The 15,093-nt window shown below is 44.8% G+C and overlaps 1 protein-coding gene across 1 annotated transcript in view; it reads left to right on the top strand.

Annotated features, from left to right (window-relative positions):
- LOC311247741 (SITS-binding protein-like) overlaps nt 1-12,165 on the top strand; it is a gene marked incomplete at both ends in the record, with an annotated part of 17,680 nt that extends 5,515 nt beyond the window's left edge. Inside the window, 2 exon segments of the mRNA XM_084338745.1 lie at nt 7,923-8,059; nt 12,044-12,165. Of these exon segments, the coding sequence (XP_084194871.1) occupies nt 7,923-8,059; nt 12,044-12,165 (259 nt within the window).
- Between the last annotated feature and the right edge of the window lie 2,928 nt (nt 12,166-15,093).

The raw sequence follows: 15,093 nt of genomic DNA, 5'->3' as shown, positions 1-15,093 counted from the left end.
GTCATGTTGAGGTCACAGTTTCCGTTTGATGAATGGCAGTTGAAACTTTCTACAACATTCGAAAGCCAGCGCAGTGTAATATATTCATGGTGATTTAACCGTGAGTGTATCATGAATATACTCACTGTTTAGAACGCTCTCGACCAATCACAATGCGTGATCGAACTACCTGTTGTATAAATATATATAATATATACAGTATATATAAACTTTATTTGTATAGCACCTTTCATACAAGGATTGCAGCTCAAAGTGCTTCACAGCAGTAAAAAAAAAAGACAGCATAAAAGGAGCACAAAATTGGCAGATTAATGCATTAATGCAGACATAAAATAAGTATAAAACGAGCAGCAAAAGAGACGAGGTCAAGGTAAGACATAGAACATTAAATCATAGTTTTTCATATTAGGATCTAAAATAGGCCTCTTTGTTTACGGTTTGATTCTATGGCCATTTTAAAATGGACAGTAATAAAAGAGTAAACTAGAATAGACAGAGTAACATAGTGCAGTGCAATAAAAGTGTTAGTAAAATAGAATAGACAGAGTAAAATGATCCAATAGTGCAGTGCAATAAAATAGTTCTCATCTACAGTACTCTTATTTACAGTACAATAAATCAATAAAATAAAATAGATTTACAATACAATAATCACAGTGTTGATGTAATGAGTCTAGGTGGCACAGTGCATAAGATAAAATTAGCATAGAACTGACAGATGAATTTGACAGGAAGTGCATACAAATAGTTGGAAGGGTTTTGAATTAATGAATGGTTTTTAAAAAAAATCAAGAAATAATTTATTTTACATAATTTTTTTAAATAAATACAATGATAATTTGCTGTGTAAGAAAGAAAAAAGTAAGATAGAATAATGAACAAACAGTCCTCAGAAGAGGAATAGGAAGAAGCAATAATGCTCATCGGGTCCTACCCCCTTATTACAATAAACCCTTAACAATTTTGTCCCAAAAAACAGTGTTACATTTTCTTCCAACAAAATCATCTGCAAACAAAATCACTTTTCAAAATCACGTCGATCAAGTTCGTATCATTACTGTTAATAAATAATACGTTATTATTTTACAGTCAATAGTCCATCCAGGATAGAAAGTAAAAGGTGAGGGAGGAGCCAGGCGTCATGGAGTGAACACGTGTTTCACCACTGCTCTCAGAAAATGTTGAAAAACACTTTTTCACCCCTATAGTCTTTGTTTTATTTGAGTTTTTATTAAGAAATTCGACAGGCTGGTTACTTTATAATATTTGTTTTTACGGATATGGCGACCAAGCGGTCTGCTGTGCGAGGCGTGGCGACGCCAGCGACCGACAAGACACAAACTATAGCTCTCCATGTGCCACAGCTGGTGCGGCAGGTGCTGAGCTAAGTGAGGCCATTAGTAAACTCACAAGGGAATCGGTGGAAAGCCAATCCATCAAATACTTCGACTCTTTTTTTTTTATCCACTTTTTCTCCCATTTTTCTATTTTTCTCCCATCCCAATTTTTCATATCGTCCAATTCAACCCTCCCCTGTCTTCGAACGTTGTTTCTTGCCTCCCACAAGCCGGCTGCAATGTGGACTAAGTCATACATAGCACGAGTCCCCTCCGATACTCGAGGTAGCAGCCGTCTCATCTTTTCACCTGCACGGCTCGATCTTTCAGCGTCGGGGGTCTGGGCTTTGGAGGGGCGCGGCCCCCATCGCTTCCTGATTCTACTGCGCAGGCGCACCAACCGACCTGTAGGAGTCGCTGTCCACAACGCCCGATCCCCACCCTTCAGTTTCCCTCCCCGTAATACGGCCAATGTGTATTACTGTAGACGACCAGCTAAACTGAAAGCAATGTGGAGCGCTGGGCTCGAACAGGAAGCATCCTGTTCGAGCCTAGTCTCCAGCATTCGTTGCGAGCGCCTTGCCCACTGAGCCACGTAGCCGCCCCCCAAATACTTCGACTCTTATCGTCATTCAGTGACAGAGGAGATAGAAAGGCTATTAAAGCTGGTGATAGAGGAAGTGGAAACGCTTCACACACACAAGTGGTGGTTGGTAAAGCCACAGGGATACTCGTACTGTCCAGAGAGAGAAGTAGTCAGACAAGCGGGAAGTCGTATACAGAATCGGATACTCAAGTAGTTCGGGGTTCGAGCAAGGAGCGGGGTACTAGTCAGCCAGGTGGGGGGGGATCTGTTCCTCACACGGTCCGGGGGTTTAGGCAAGGCGCGGCGGGGTTGTCAGACAGGCGGTGGGTCATGCACGGTAGGTAGCGAGTTCCTCATACGGTCCGGGGTGTAGGCAAGAAGAATCGTCAGGCAGGCGGAGGTCAGGCAAGGGAGTCCAGGAGTAGAGAGAGACGGCACGGGGAGCCAGATGAGGGACTGGGGGGGGAAAGGAGAGACGGAACGGGTAAGACACGAGACAAGGAACACGGTAGGGCTGTCCCCGACTAAGGATTTGGATGGTCGACTAGGATTGGCCAAAATTTGCCGTTAGTCGACTATTGGTCAACTTAAAAAAAAAATATATATATATATATATAATATTTTTTAACTTTTTTTAATATTTTATTATTTTTTTATTTTGTATCATACCATTTGGGCTGTGGGGGTGCTTAATGTCTGAAGGAGTCGACTGAAGGCTTCTTGTCCTCTGCAAAAGCATGCAATTGGTCCACTGATGGATACATCTTGATATTTGTCTAGTCTAGTGTGTTCATTAGATGGTGAAATCCTCTTTCAGTGCCTCTGTGCCTGTTTTCGTAGGCAGTTAGCCTCTGATATGCACGACATTAGTGTTAGCCACGCTTCTAGGCCTCTTTTCTTTTGGAAAGAATGATAAAAAAATAAATAAAACAATTAATATTTAATTTTTATTATTTTTTATTATATTCGACTAAGAGGTTGGCCAGTCGACTACGGCTCCTTTCGACCGATTAGTCGACTAATCGATTAATAGGGGTCAGCCCTAGAACACGGAATATACGACTAACTAGAAATGAGCAAAGAACTATCAGAACTAACAGCAATCAGCACACAGATGTCCAATCAGCTGCTGCCAGAGCGTCCCCACACCTGACTCCGCGTCTGTAATTAGAGAGATAATAGAGAGAGAGAGAGTAGGCAGGCAGGCAGGCGTAGGGTCGTGACACAGTGTCTTGCCCAAGGACACATCGACATGCTGCCCCGGGAGGAGCGCTCTACCTCCACCGTCATGGACCCATAATGGACCATAGATAGTAGAAAGGGATGTGTCACCACGGTACAACTTTTGCACCACAAGGGCTAGCACCAGCCAGCCGACAGGCACTTTAAGACAATATGCACTTTAAACTGGAACACTGAGCTATTTATTTTAGGTACTGTAGCATTTTTCTTTTTAATTGTTTGTGTAAAACTTTTATTGTGGGGATTGTATTGCATGTATTCTTGTGTTTTTATATTGTATGTTTTTATACTGTATGTACTGTATGTGGCACCAAGACAAATCCCAATCAACCATGTGTTGAAATGGCAATAAAGTTTTCTATTCTATTCTATTCTTAACCCTTTCACTGCCACACGACAGCCGGTTAACCCTTTCACTGTGACAATACAGAAGGTTATAGCCCTTTACTATCACACAACCGACGGCGATGCTCCATCATTAGCATCATTAGCTCTGCGGATGCATAAAACGCCTGTCAATTGCATACCCAAAGTAATTTGAAAGCTATTCTTGAACCATTTATAGCACGTGCATTTTTTTCCACAACAGGAAGAATCACAGTGCTATTGCAATAGAGTTACAGAGGTTTGAACACACTGAAATAAAGTAGTTTATTTTTTATAATTTTTTTTACTTACGTCTGAATTATTTTGCAAACAGATGCCTCTTACAGGTTCCAGCTGAGAGGTATTAGCTGGAAAACACAACGGGTCCATAGCCTCTAGTACAGGTCCAAAGTTGATAACAATACCACAGAGAATTTGTGTTTTACACATGTTTTTCTAATGGTATGTATAGGTATGTTTATCCAAAATGGCCATTGGCACCAATGTATTGGCACGCGCAGCCGACGTCGAACGAGTCTGGACCTTTCGGCAGAGAGAAAAACATATATATCCTGGGAAATATCCCTCACGTGAGATATCGTCGTTTCCAGAATTGCATTGGCTACAAAAACGGTCAATAATTTTCACCGTCAGAGAGGTGATTGGTCCGGTCACCGGGAGGCGGAACTGGAGGTGGTCACTTTTTCTAAATTGACGCTCGTTGGCTGTTTTGGTCTTATAACCCGGAATTGGAAGCACGCAATAGGTCAAGTAGGGTGTCAATCAAACAGCGGCCATCTTAGCTTTCAACCGCATTGGGTCAGAGACACTAAAACAGCGGCACGCTGCCTGAGGGCCGTCGGAACGTTGAAAGGAACACACCGGCATTAAGGGAAATGAGCTTGCCGTCTTGGGAGCATGTCTATGTTCCCCGGGTCCTATGTTCCCCGGGTTCTATGTTCCCCGGGTTCTATGTTCCCCGCTTTGATTGATTGATTGATTGAAAATTTTAGACCACCAGCCCTGATTCCAAACTCTAACCTTAACCAGTTCGAAAGAGGGCCTAAGCTTAACCGTTCGAAACAAGGCGGACATTAATAATTAATAAAATAATAAAAATTTATAAAATGTTCAATCTATTAATCAATCAAAGCGGGGAATATAGAACCCGGGGAACATAGGACCCGGGGAACATAGGGATGATCCCGCCGTCTTCTCCAGAGTAAAAACAAGAAGTTAGATACCAATTTCCTCTCTGTGTGTTCAGTAGAAAGCTATCTGGCTGCAAGCTATAGCCTGGCCTAGCACAAATGAATGGAAGCGGATACGGACCACTAGCTTAGCTTAAAACTGCGGGAGATGTGTTTTTGGCCCAACAGCTAGGCTAGCAGTCCGTATGCGCTTCCATTCATTCAAACGGGAGATTGATATCTATCGTCTTGTCTGACTGGAGAAGATGGTCAGAACATTCTATAATGTTGATGTGTTCCATTGAATAATACCATGAGATTTGCATAAGTCATGTTTATCAAACAGGGCTCTACAGTGCGACTATTTCACTCTCATTTCCCCCTGAAAATAGATATGTGCGAACTGTAAAAATAATTTAGGAGCACACTGTGCGAGTAATAGCTTTGTGTAGTAGGCGTGTCAATGCGCAATTGTCAGAGCAGAGTGAACCTTCAATTCTAGCTCTTCAGCCCTGCGTTTTGACAGCTCTGTGACAACTTCTCTCGCGAGTCTGCGACGAATAATTGAGTCAGAATGACCTTAGATCAACTTGACTTGTGTATGACTTATGTACCAGGAATTTTCCAATTTCATTTGAGCACTATTAGACCAACAGCCAATGTCTTCCTCCAACGCCCTCATTGGTCTCCCATACTGTCAATGTGAGTGCTTGCATTCTATTATTTATTTGCATTTATTTTAAATTTGTTGGACCTTATGGTGTTCTTGACTTATTGTTATGTTTCTTCTTGACTTGTTTAAAGAAGACGTGTCCGGCCCATGGAGACATTAACGTGTGTTGTCGGGCCTTACAAATACATTTGATTTGATTTGATCCAATTTAAACCATCATACAAATCGTATATATTATATATATTTATTTATTTATTCTTACCGTATATACTATATCTATCCACACCTGTCTGTACACACCTGCATACAAGTGTCATGTCTAAATGTGCTATACAAATACATTTGATTGATTGATTGATTGATTGATTGATTGATTGATTGATTGATATAATCCTTTTTACATATTTGTAGTTACTATATCTTTTTTTGTTGTTTTTGACCTACTTTTTCTCCTCCTTTTTCTAGGATTTTTTTTCTCCCATCCTCTCGTGCCAATTCTCCCTGTCCTGTCCTGATCGTTGCTCGCATGTGCCCCCCACTGACCGGCCGTAGGGAGGATAGAAGCCCATCACATGTCCCCTCCGATACATGCAGAGTCAGCCAGTCACTTCTTTTCACCTGCCAGCGCGGACTCTCATTGGCGAGGTGTAACGTGTGGGAGGCTCACACTGCCCCCGCCATTTCCTGTCTTTTGCTATGCAGGCGCCCTGACCGACCTGTAGGAGTCGCTGTTTACAACGACCAGACTACCACCCATGAGTTAGTATGACGGCCGGCAACGCTGACAGCCGGATTGGAGACCGGTGTCTCTTGCGTTGGTGACGAGCGCTTAGTCCGCTGCGCCACCCAGCCGCCCTGTAGTTACTATATCTATATCTGTACCCTTACCTACTCTTACTAGTTACGCTGCTGGCCAGTAGGACTTACTACTAGGGCTGACCCCTATTAGTCGATTAGTCGACTAATCGGTCGAAAGGAGCCGTAGTCGACTGGCCAACCTCTTAGTTGAATATAATTTTTTTTTAAATTAAAAAAACTATAATAATAATAATATTTTTTTTATCATTCTTTCCTAAAGAAAAGAGGCCTAGAAGCGTGGCTAACGCTAATGGCACGCATACCAGAGGCTAACTGCCTACGAAAACAGGCACAGAGGCACTGAAAAAGGATTTCACCCATCTGAACACACTAGACTAGACAAATATCAAGATGTATCCATCAGTGGACCAATTGCATGCTTTTGCAGAGGACAAGAAGCCTTCAGTCGACTACTTCAGACATTAAGCACCCCCCACAGCCCAAATGGAATGATAAAAAATTTAAAAATTTAAATTATATTTTTTTTATTAACCCATTCTCTGCCACCACTTTGATCATCCTAAACCATCCTCTGCCAGCGCTATTTGTCTATGGAGATGTTCACCTTCTTTGCAGGGCTATAACTTTTTAAATTGTATTGCTAAATTGACATTACTTTGGCCCATTCAACATCAATTATCTATCGTTCAGGATGTAGGAACGTTTTACTTTTTCATTCACACATTCATACTAAAATACCGTCTAGAGTTTTTATCGTTTTCTGCAGTATTTCATAGAACATGAGATATAGGCATAAATGCATATATTAGATTATCAAATGCAGTTTGATACCGATCCATGCTATAGTAAAAATGTCAACTGTACATGGTCCTAAACGTCATGACTGATCATCTGCGGGTGAACGGAGGGGGGGGGTCGTTTATAATTCAATGACCGACGTTAAACGATTTATGTAGTATGGGTGATATATTGATCAGAGCAGTTTGTATCGAAAATGATAAAGAAAAACGCTGAAACTTACCCCAGTCTCCTCGTAGCGTTGGGCGATGAGAGTGGACCAAACAGATCCCAATTATGGGATGTTGATCGATGCGATCCATTTCCGGTTTGTATATTACTAATACACGTCCAAATCATGTTGATTATTGAGTTATGGCAAAGATCCATATCGACGGTGTCTGTATTGAGCCCCGGGACGATAAGCGAGTGGCCGGACGAAAATAGGGGACGGACCGAGCTCCAATGGCCACTTCCGGTTTGGCAACTCGCCGATCGGCCACCAGGTGGCGGTATTGAAGCGTTGCAGAGTTGTGATGGCTCAGACAGCATCAGCCAAGACTCCGTGGGTGAAATATGAATACCATGACGAAAATATGAAATATTGATCTCAAACACGCCTTACGGCGTGATTGGCAGACAACGCATTGGCGGAGAAACCCGCCTTAACACGTGATTGGCGGAGAATGGGTTAAAAATATTATATATATAATTTTGGCAAATTTTGGCCAATCATAGTCGACCATCCAAATCCTTAGTCGGGGACAGCCCTACTTACTACCATAGTGTCTTTCTTTATACCTCTATCCCTGTACATATTAATACTACAACTCTGTACATACATCTGATTAGCTAAAAATGGTAATATGCTTCAGTTGTGATGATACTTCTTTGTAAGGGAATGACTCTAATGTGTGTTTCTCTCTTCTCAGGTCGAACCACAAGCCTGTGTTTGTGAGGATGCCCGCGCTGCAGTCAGACTGGGGCCCCCTGGGTCTGAGGGGCCTCATCCCCTCTCTGCTGCACCACACTCTGCTGGGGTACAACTTCCTCATTCCCGACGCAGTAGGTAATACTACAGCCTCTGACCACTTCCTGTAGGTAATACTACAGCCTCTGACCACTTCCTGTAGGTAATACTACAGCCTCTGACCACTTCCTGTAGGTAATACTACAGCCTCTGACCACTTCCTGCCGCCACACTGACAACATGTCTGCTCTGTCTGTCTGGGTCTGACCGAGAGGTCACAGAGAGGTCACTGACAACATGTCTGCTCTGTCTGAGCGAGAGGTCACCGAGAGGTCACTGACAACATGTCTGCTCTGTCTGGGTCTGAGCGAGAGGTCACCGAGAGGTCACTGACAACATGTCTGCTCTGTCTGGGTCTGAGCGAGAGGTCACTGAGAGGTCACTGACAACATGTCTGCTCTTGTCTGTCTGGGTTTGAGCGAGAGGTCACCAAGAGGTCACTGACAACATGTCTGCTCTTGTCTGTCTGGGTTTGAGCGAGAGGTCACCAAGAGGTCACTGACAACATGTCTGCTCTGACTGTCTGGGTCTGAGCGAGAGGTCACCGAGAGGTCACTGACAACATGTCTGCTCTGACTGTCTGGGTCTGAGCGAGAGGTCACAGAGAGGTCACTGACAACATGTCTACTCTGTCTGGGTTTGACCGAGAGGTCACCAAGAGGTCACTGACAACTGGCACTCGTCCTCTGACCAGCACCAGACATAAGCGAACTAAGCATCTTCTTAGGGCCAAACCAGACCCCCTCCCCTTTCAACACAATTATAGAATAGAATAGAATAGAATAGAAATACTTTAATCATCCAGAGGGAAATTTGGCACTACAAATCGCTCACAGTAAACATTTAGGTAGACAAAACAAAGTCACACAAAAAATAAATAAATTAAAAAATAAGCCTAAGAATAAAGAATAATAATAAAATACGGTCCGGGATTTACATTTCCTATGTTATGTATATACATTCTAATATAAAATATACAGTAAAAATATACAGAAATCTACAGTAAGTGTACAGTATGTGTTATATTGAATTGTTACATTGAATTATTACAATTATTATTATAATTAATATATAATATAATAATATAATATAATAATAATAATATTACATAATTGAATTATACTTTACGAAGACAACAGAGTACAAGCAAAACAAGGCGCACAAAAACCCACAACAGCTCGGGGAGCTGTGGGTGTGTGAACGCTGCTTCCTATGCATTGTGTTTGAAAGACGCTGATTATACAACCCGCAAAATAATTTGGTGTGTTGTAGACTAACAGTGACCAGCTTGGACTCAAGATCAACACCGGAAAAACCAAGACCATGAGGTTAAATCCAAAAACACATGATCCAATCCACACTGAGGGGAGAGGCCATAGAGGAGGTGGAGCACTTCACCTGCCTAGGGAGTAACATCAGCAGGGATAGTGGAGCAGACAGGGCCATAGAGGAGGTGGAGCACTTCACCTGCCTAGGGAGTAACATCAGCAGGGATAGTGGAGCAGACAGGGACATAGAGGCACACATCAGCAAAGCACAGGTAGCATTCAGGATACTCAGGCCAATGTGGTTGTCCAAGCAACTCTCCAACAACACCAAGCTACGGCTCTGAGACGTGGAAGACTACCGAGGGCTTCACAAGCAAGATCCAGGTGTTTGTCAACAAATGCCTGCGCTACATCCTCAAGCTGTGGTGGCCCATCAAAACCACAAATGAAGAGCTGTGGAGGATAACCAACCAGGACAGCATAGCTACTACCACCATCAAAAGGAGAAAGTGGAACTGGATAGGGCATACCCTTAGGAAGGACTCAAACAACATCACTACTAGACAGGCCTTGGACTACAACCCGCAGGGGAAGAGGAAAGCCGGTAGGCCGAGAAACACCCGGAGACGTTCCACACTCCCAAGACCTAAAGAACATCGGAGTGAGCTGGCAAGAAGCAAAGGCCCTGGCCCAGAAAAGAGTGAGATGGAGAGCTCTGGTGGACGCCCTATGCCCCCTCAACGGGGTAAAGAGGATTAAGTCAAGTAGGGGGGCCCCTAAATCAAATTTAACTAAGGGCCCCATAAAGGCTTGGGCCGGCCCTGATCAGCACCATGTGACCATGAGAGTTTTAATACTACGGTCTTAATCCGGTCTGCCGGATCTGTTCATTAGCTGATGACCTCCGGTGAACCTGACCATCGTGAAGCTCACAGGAGGTAGAATCTGAACGTTCATTTTTTTTTTGATCCACTTTTTCTCCCATTTTCTATATTTTCTCCCATCCCAATTTCGTATCATCCAATTCAACCCTCCCCTGTCACAAACGCTGTTTCTTGCCTCCCACAAGCCGGCTGCAATGTGGACTAAGTCATACATAGCACAAGTCCCCTCCGGTACTTGAGGTAACAGCAGTCGCATCTTTTCACCTGCGCAGCTCGATCTCTCAGTGGCGAGGAGTAACGCGTGGGAGGCTCACGCTGCCCCCGACACTTCCTGATTCTACTGCGCAGGCGCACCAACCGACCTGTAGGAGTCGCTATCCACAACGCCCGATCCCCACCCATCAGTTTCCCACCCCCTAATACGGCCAATGTGTATTAGTACGGACGACCAGCTAAACTGAAAGCAAATGTGGAGCACAGGGCTCGAACAGGCAAGCCCAGCGTCTCCAGATTTCGTGGTGAGCGCCTTGCCCACTACGCCACGTAGCCGCCCTGAATCTGAACGTTCCTTCCTACGTCCCATCAAGTTCGTTAGCTGGACAGTCGTGGGATCATTTTAGTGGCAGCGTTCATTCTTCTTTCTTTCACCACATTTCCATGTGAAGAAACGTTAGATGTTCCGGTCAGAAGAGTGAAACATCCCAGAGGCTTTGGCAGAACATGGAGTGTATTCCTGTAACAGTCCGAATTCCTGTAATGGCCGACCACGGAGAGAGCCAGGGAGCGAGATGTCTGTGAGACAGCTATGTGCTTTGATGTGGAGACAGCAGAGGGCTGTCAACATGGCAGACAGGATGGACGTGTATCGCACTCACAGACTAATAGAACACATGATGGACTATTGGATTTCACGCCCATGTGCCTCGTCTGTCAGCCATTGTGGTTCAGGCTGAGGTCGCCGGTCCGTATGGAGCAAAGGGTTCACCTGTCTAGTACGATTCAAAGGTTTATCCTCCTGAGCCATAATGGCCTCCTTCAATGTTCTCTCTCGTTTAAAAGGGCTTTATTTCCCCCTTAACCAAGTGTTGTCGTCATCCAATGCTACAAACTGTATCATTCTCTATGACATGAGTATTTTAGACTCGCAGTTCATATTCTACTTCACTAATAAAATTATTTTACCCTGCACTATTACAGCATTTAATTCTTCTTCTAATTAATTAATTTAAATGAATTAATCATATCTCTCTCTCCCCATCTCTCTCCCCCCCCCCCTCTCTCTCTCTCTCTCTCTCTCTCTCTCTCTCTCTCTCTCTCTCTCTCTCTCTCTCTCTCTCTCTCTCTCTCTCTCTCTCTCTCTCTTTCTCTCTCTCTCTCTCTCTCTCTCTCTCTCTCTATCTATCTATCTCTCTCCCTCTCTCTCTGTCTTCTATCTCCTCTCTCTCTCGCTCTCTCTCTTCTATCTTCTCTCTCTCTCCTTCTCTCTCTCTGTCTTCTATCTCATCTCTCTCTTCTATCTCCTCTCTCTCATCCCCCGCTTTCTCTCTCCCTCTCTTTCCCCCTGCTCTCTCTCTCTCATCCCCCTCTCTCTCTCCCTCTCTCCCCCCCTCTCTCTCTCCCTCTCTCTCTCTCTGCCCTCTCTCTCTCTCCCTCTCTCTATCTCCTCTCTGTCTCTCCCCCCCCTCTCTTTCCCTCTCCCTCTCTCTCTCTCCTCTCTGTCTCTCCCCACCCTCTCTGTCTCTCTCCCCCCCCTCTCTCTCCCCCTCTCTCTCTCCCCCCTCTCTCTCTCCCTCTCTCCCCCCCCTCTCTGTCTCTCCCCCCCACTCTCCCCCCCCCTCTCCCTCTCCCTCCCTCTCTCTCTCTCTCTGCAGGTGGCTCTCTCTCTGGAGACCTGGTAACAGATGAGGAGCTCTTCATCCGATGGCTGGAGATCACAGCCTTCCTCCCAGTCATCAGCTTCCACACTCCGCCCTGGTCCTGTGGGGAAGAGCGGGTAGGCAGCGTTCAGTACCAGTACCTCAGTACCAGTATCAGTACCAGTATCAGTACCAGTATCAGTACCAGTACAAGTGTAATGGTTGTGACATCGTCACCTTAAACTTCGATGCCCGAGGGAGTTTCGAACCCGGGTCTCCCACGCCGCGGGCAACAGCACTGACCGCTATACCAAGAAGTGAACTCACTGCTTTGTAACGTGTCTATGTGTCTTTTTTTTTTTTTTTTTTTTTTTTTTTTTTTATCTTTTCCCCCCTCCTTTTTCCTCCGATTTTCTCCCATCCCAATGTTAGTCGTTATGCCAATTCCCAATCCCCTTCCTGGTCGCTGCGCACTTACCCCCCACAGTCGGTCTGGGAGAGTGGAGGCTATCGCGTGCTTCCTCCGACACACGTCCAGCCAATCAACCGCTCCTTTTCACCTGGCAGCGCGGACTCTCACTGAGAGGGTGTAACATGTGGAAGGATCACACTACCCCCCTTAGATCCTATCCGCGCTGAGCAGGCGCCCCGACCGAACTGTAGGAGTCGCTGTTTACAACGACCCGGACCCACCCCGCCAGCTTTCCCACCCTCTAATACAGCCAATTGTATTAGTGTGAACGGCCAGCCAAGCTGGTGACAACCCCGGAGCTGTGAGCTGGATTCGAACAGGCGAATCCAGCGTCTCCGGTGTTGGTGACGAACGCAATCTCTGCTACGCCACCTGACCGCCCGTCTATGTGTCTTTTGAGGATGAGAGAGTGAGTTTAACCCACAGCACCGCTGCTCACCCCAGCCCTTCGTGACTGCGCTTCACAATACCACCAGTATCAGTACCAGTACCAGTATTGGTACGGTTGGTACCAGCACCAGTACACTAGAAAAAAAATACATGGGGTTCTCATGGTGGGGGGGGGACCCCTCCGGGTGATCGGGGTAGTGAAAAAGATATAAATACACTCCGTTGTTTATCTTGTGGTGACAGTGTCTCAGGAGGTAGAGTGGTCGTCTGGTAATCAGGAGGTTCCCGGTTCCATTCCAGCTCCTCCCGGGCAGCGTGTCAAAGTGTCCTTGAGCAAGACACTTAACCCCTAACTGTACCCGATGAGCAGGTTGGCACCTTGTTGCATGGTCGCCTCCACCGTCGGTGTGTGAATGTGTGAGTGAATGGGTGTAAAGTTGTAAAGTTCTTTGGATAAAAGCGATACATAAATGCAGTCCAGATATATAAATGCAGCAGATATATAAATGCAGTCGAGATATATAAATGCAGTCCATTTATCATCTTTACAGGTGCCTTTTGACTCTGTACAGTCTATATAACCCGGCTCCCTTATTAATGAATGAATAAATTAATCAAATGAAATCTTCTGAAATTAAATAATTATTTTGGTGTCAATGTTTGCACTAACAGGCCTTCCTCTTTTGACAAGCAAAACAATAAAATAAAAGAATTAGAGTCGTCACTATTATGAAACATCCTTGTCAAACACCTGACACACAGTCTGTCGTCGGCCACGTTTGACGTTGTTGTTGTCGAGACGCATCATGTGTAATGTGGCTATAATTAGAAAAGCAGCAACACCGTGTTGCATAACACTCTCTACACCTATGAGCGTCCAAGACACAGAGGTCAGGTCGTATATATGAATGAATATTCTATGTACACCAAAAGAAATTGCACTTAAAAATTGCATTTTAGGGCGGCTAGGTGGTGCAGTGGGCAAGGCACTCACCACCAATGCTGGAGACGCTGGGTTCGCGTGTTCGAATCCAGCTCTCCACATTGTTTTCAGTTTGGCTGGTCGTCCGTACTAATACAATTGACAGTATTAGAGGGTGGGAAAGCTGATGGGTGGGTCCTGGGCGTTGTAAACAGAAAAATACTCCTACAGTTCGGTCGGGGGGCCTGCTCAGCGAAGGAAGGATCTGGAGGGAGGTAGTGTGACCTTCCACACGTTACACTCTCCCGGTGAGAATCTGAGCTGCCAGGCTGGCTGCCGGCTGGCTGCGCATGTGTCGGAGGAAAGCATGTAACAGTCTCCGGCCTCTCGGACCAACAGTAGGGGGGGGGTGCGCAACAACCAGGAAGGGAGTTGGGAATTGGCATAACGACTAACAGTGGGATGGGAGAAAAATCGGAAAAAGAGGAGGGGGAAAAAGATAATAATAAAAAAGAATTAAAAAAAAATGCATTTTAAATGATATGCATACATGTTCCAAAGTTGTGTTTGAAGTCTGTACAGTTCAGTCTTTGTGGCCCATGTTCAGTCAGGAGCCTGTGTTTGAGCAGGACGACCTGGGCCCTGTTTCATGTACGTGGTTCAACTAAGTCGATCAACATGTCCATTATCCAGCTTCAGTTAACCCGATGTTCGAAGCCGGGATTTTCCTGTTTCACAAAGGTGGATTCAGTCTCGTTAACTCAAGCCAGACTTGCGAGTCAGGCTAAATGCGCGCGGCCGTTTTAGGTGAAAAGCCAGCACGTATCGATGGCAGAGACCCTGATTCTCAACGGCATTGATTGATTAATTGATTTAAGACTTTATTGACAGATTGCAATACGGCTCAATCGCCTCGCCGACAAGTTAAATGCATTATCTATAGGCTAATTCTAAGTCCCTCATTACCTCAATCAATCAGATTATATTTCTTTAAACTTGCCTGCTGGATTGAATAATCAAATGAGATCTTGCTAGCGAAAATAATTAGTTAACTGTTATACAGAATTACGATACGGCCCTCTTGCCCATTGATTGATGTATAGTCAATCTTTAACTTATCTCCAATGTGGTCTAACGGGTTGTTCTTTTGACTTTCACACGGACGACCGGGGTTCAAGACCCTAGTCGTCTCCTTTTTTTTGCAATATAGGAATAATTCAATTTGGTGCACGTTGAGAGCTATATAAAGAATGACATCCTCAATGCATGTAGATTTATAAT

Source organism: Notolepis coatsorum, assembly GCF_963971535.1.
Source record: "Notolepis coatsorum genome assembly, contig: SCAFFOLD_2376, whole genome shotgun sequence".
Taxonomy (NCBI): domain Eukaryota; kingdom Metazoa; phylum Chordata; class Actinopteri; order Aulopiformes; family Paralepididae; genus Notolepis; species Notolepis coatsorum.
The sequence above is the reverse complement of the archived record's forward strand: the minus strand, read 5'-3'. Positions and strand labels throughout refer to the sequence as shown.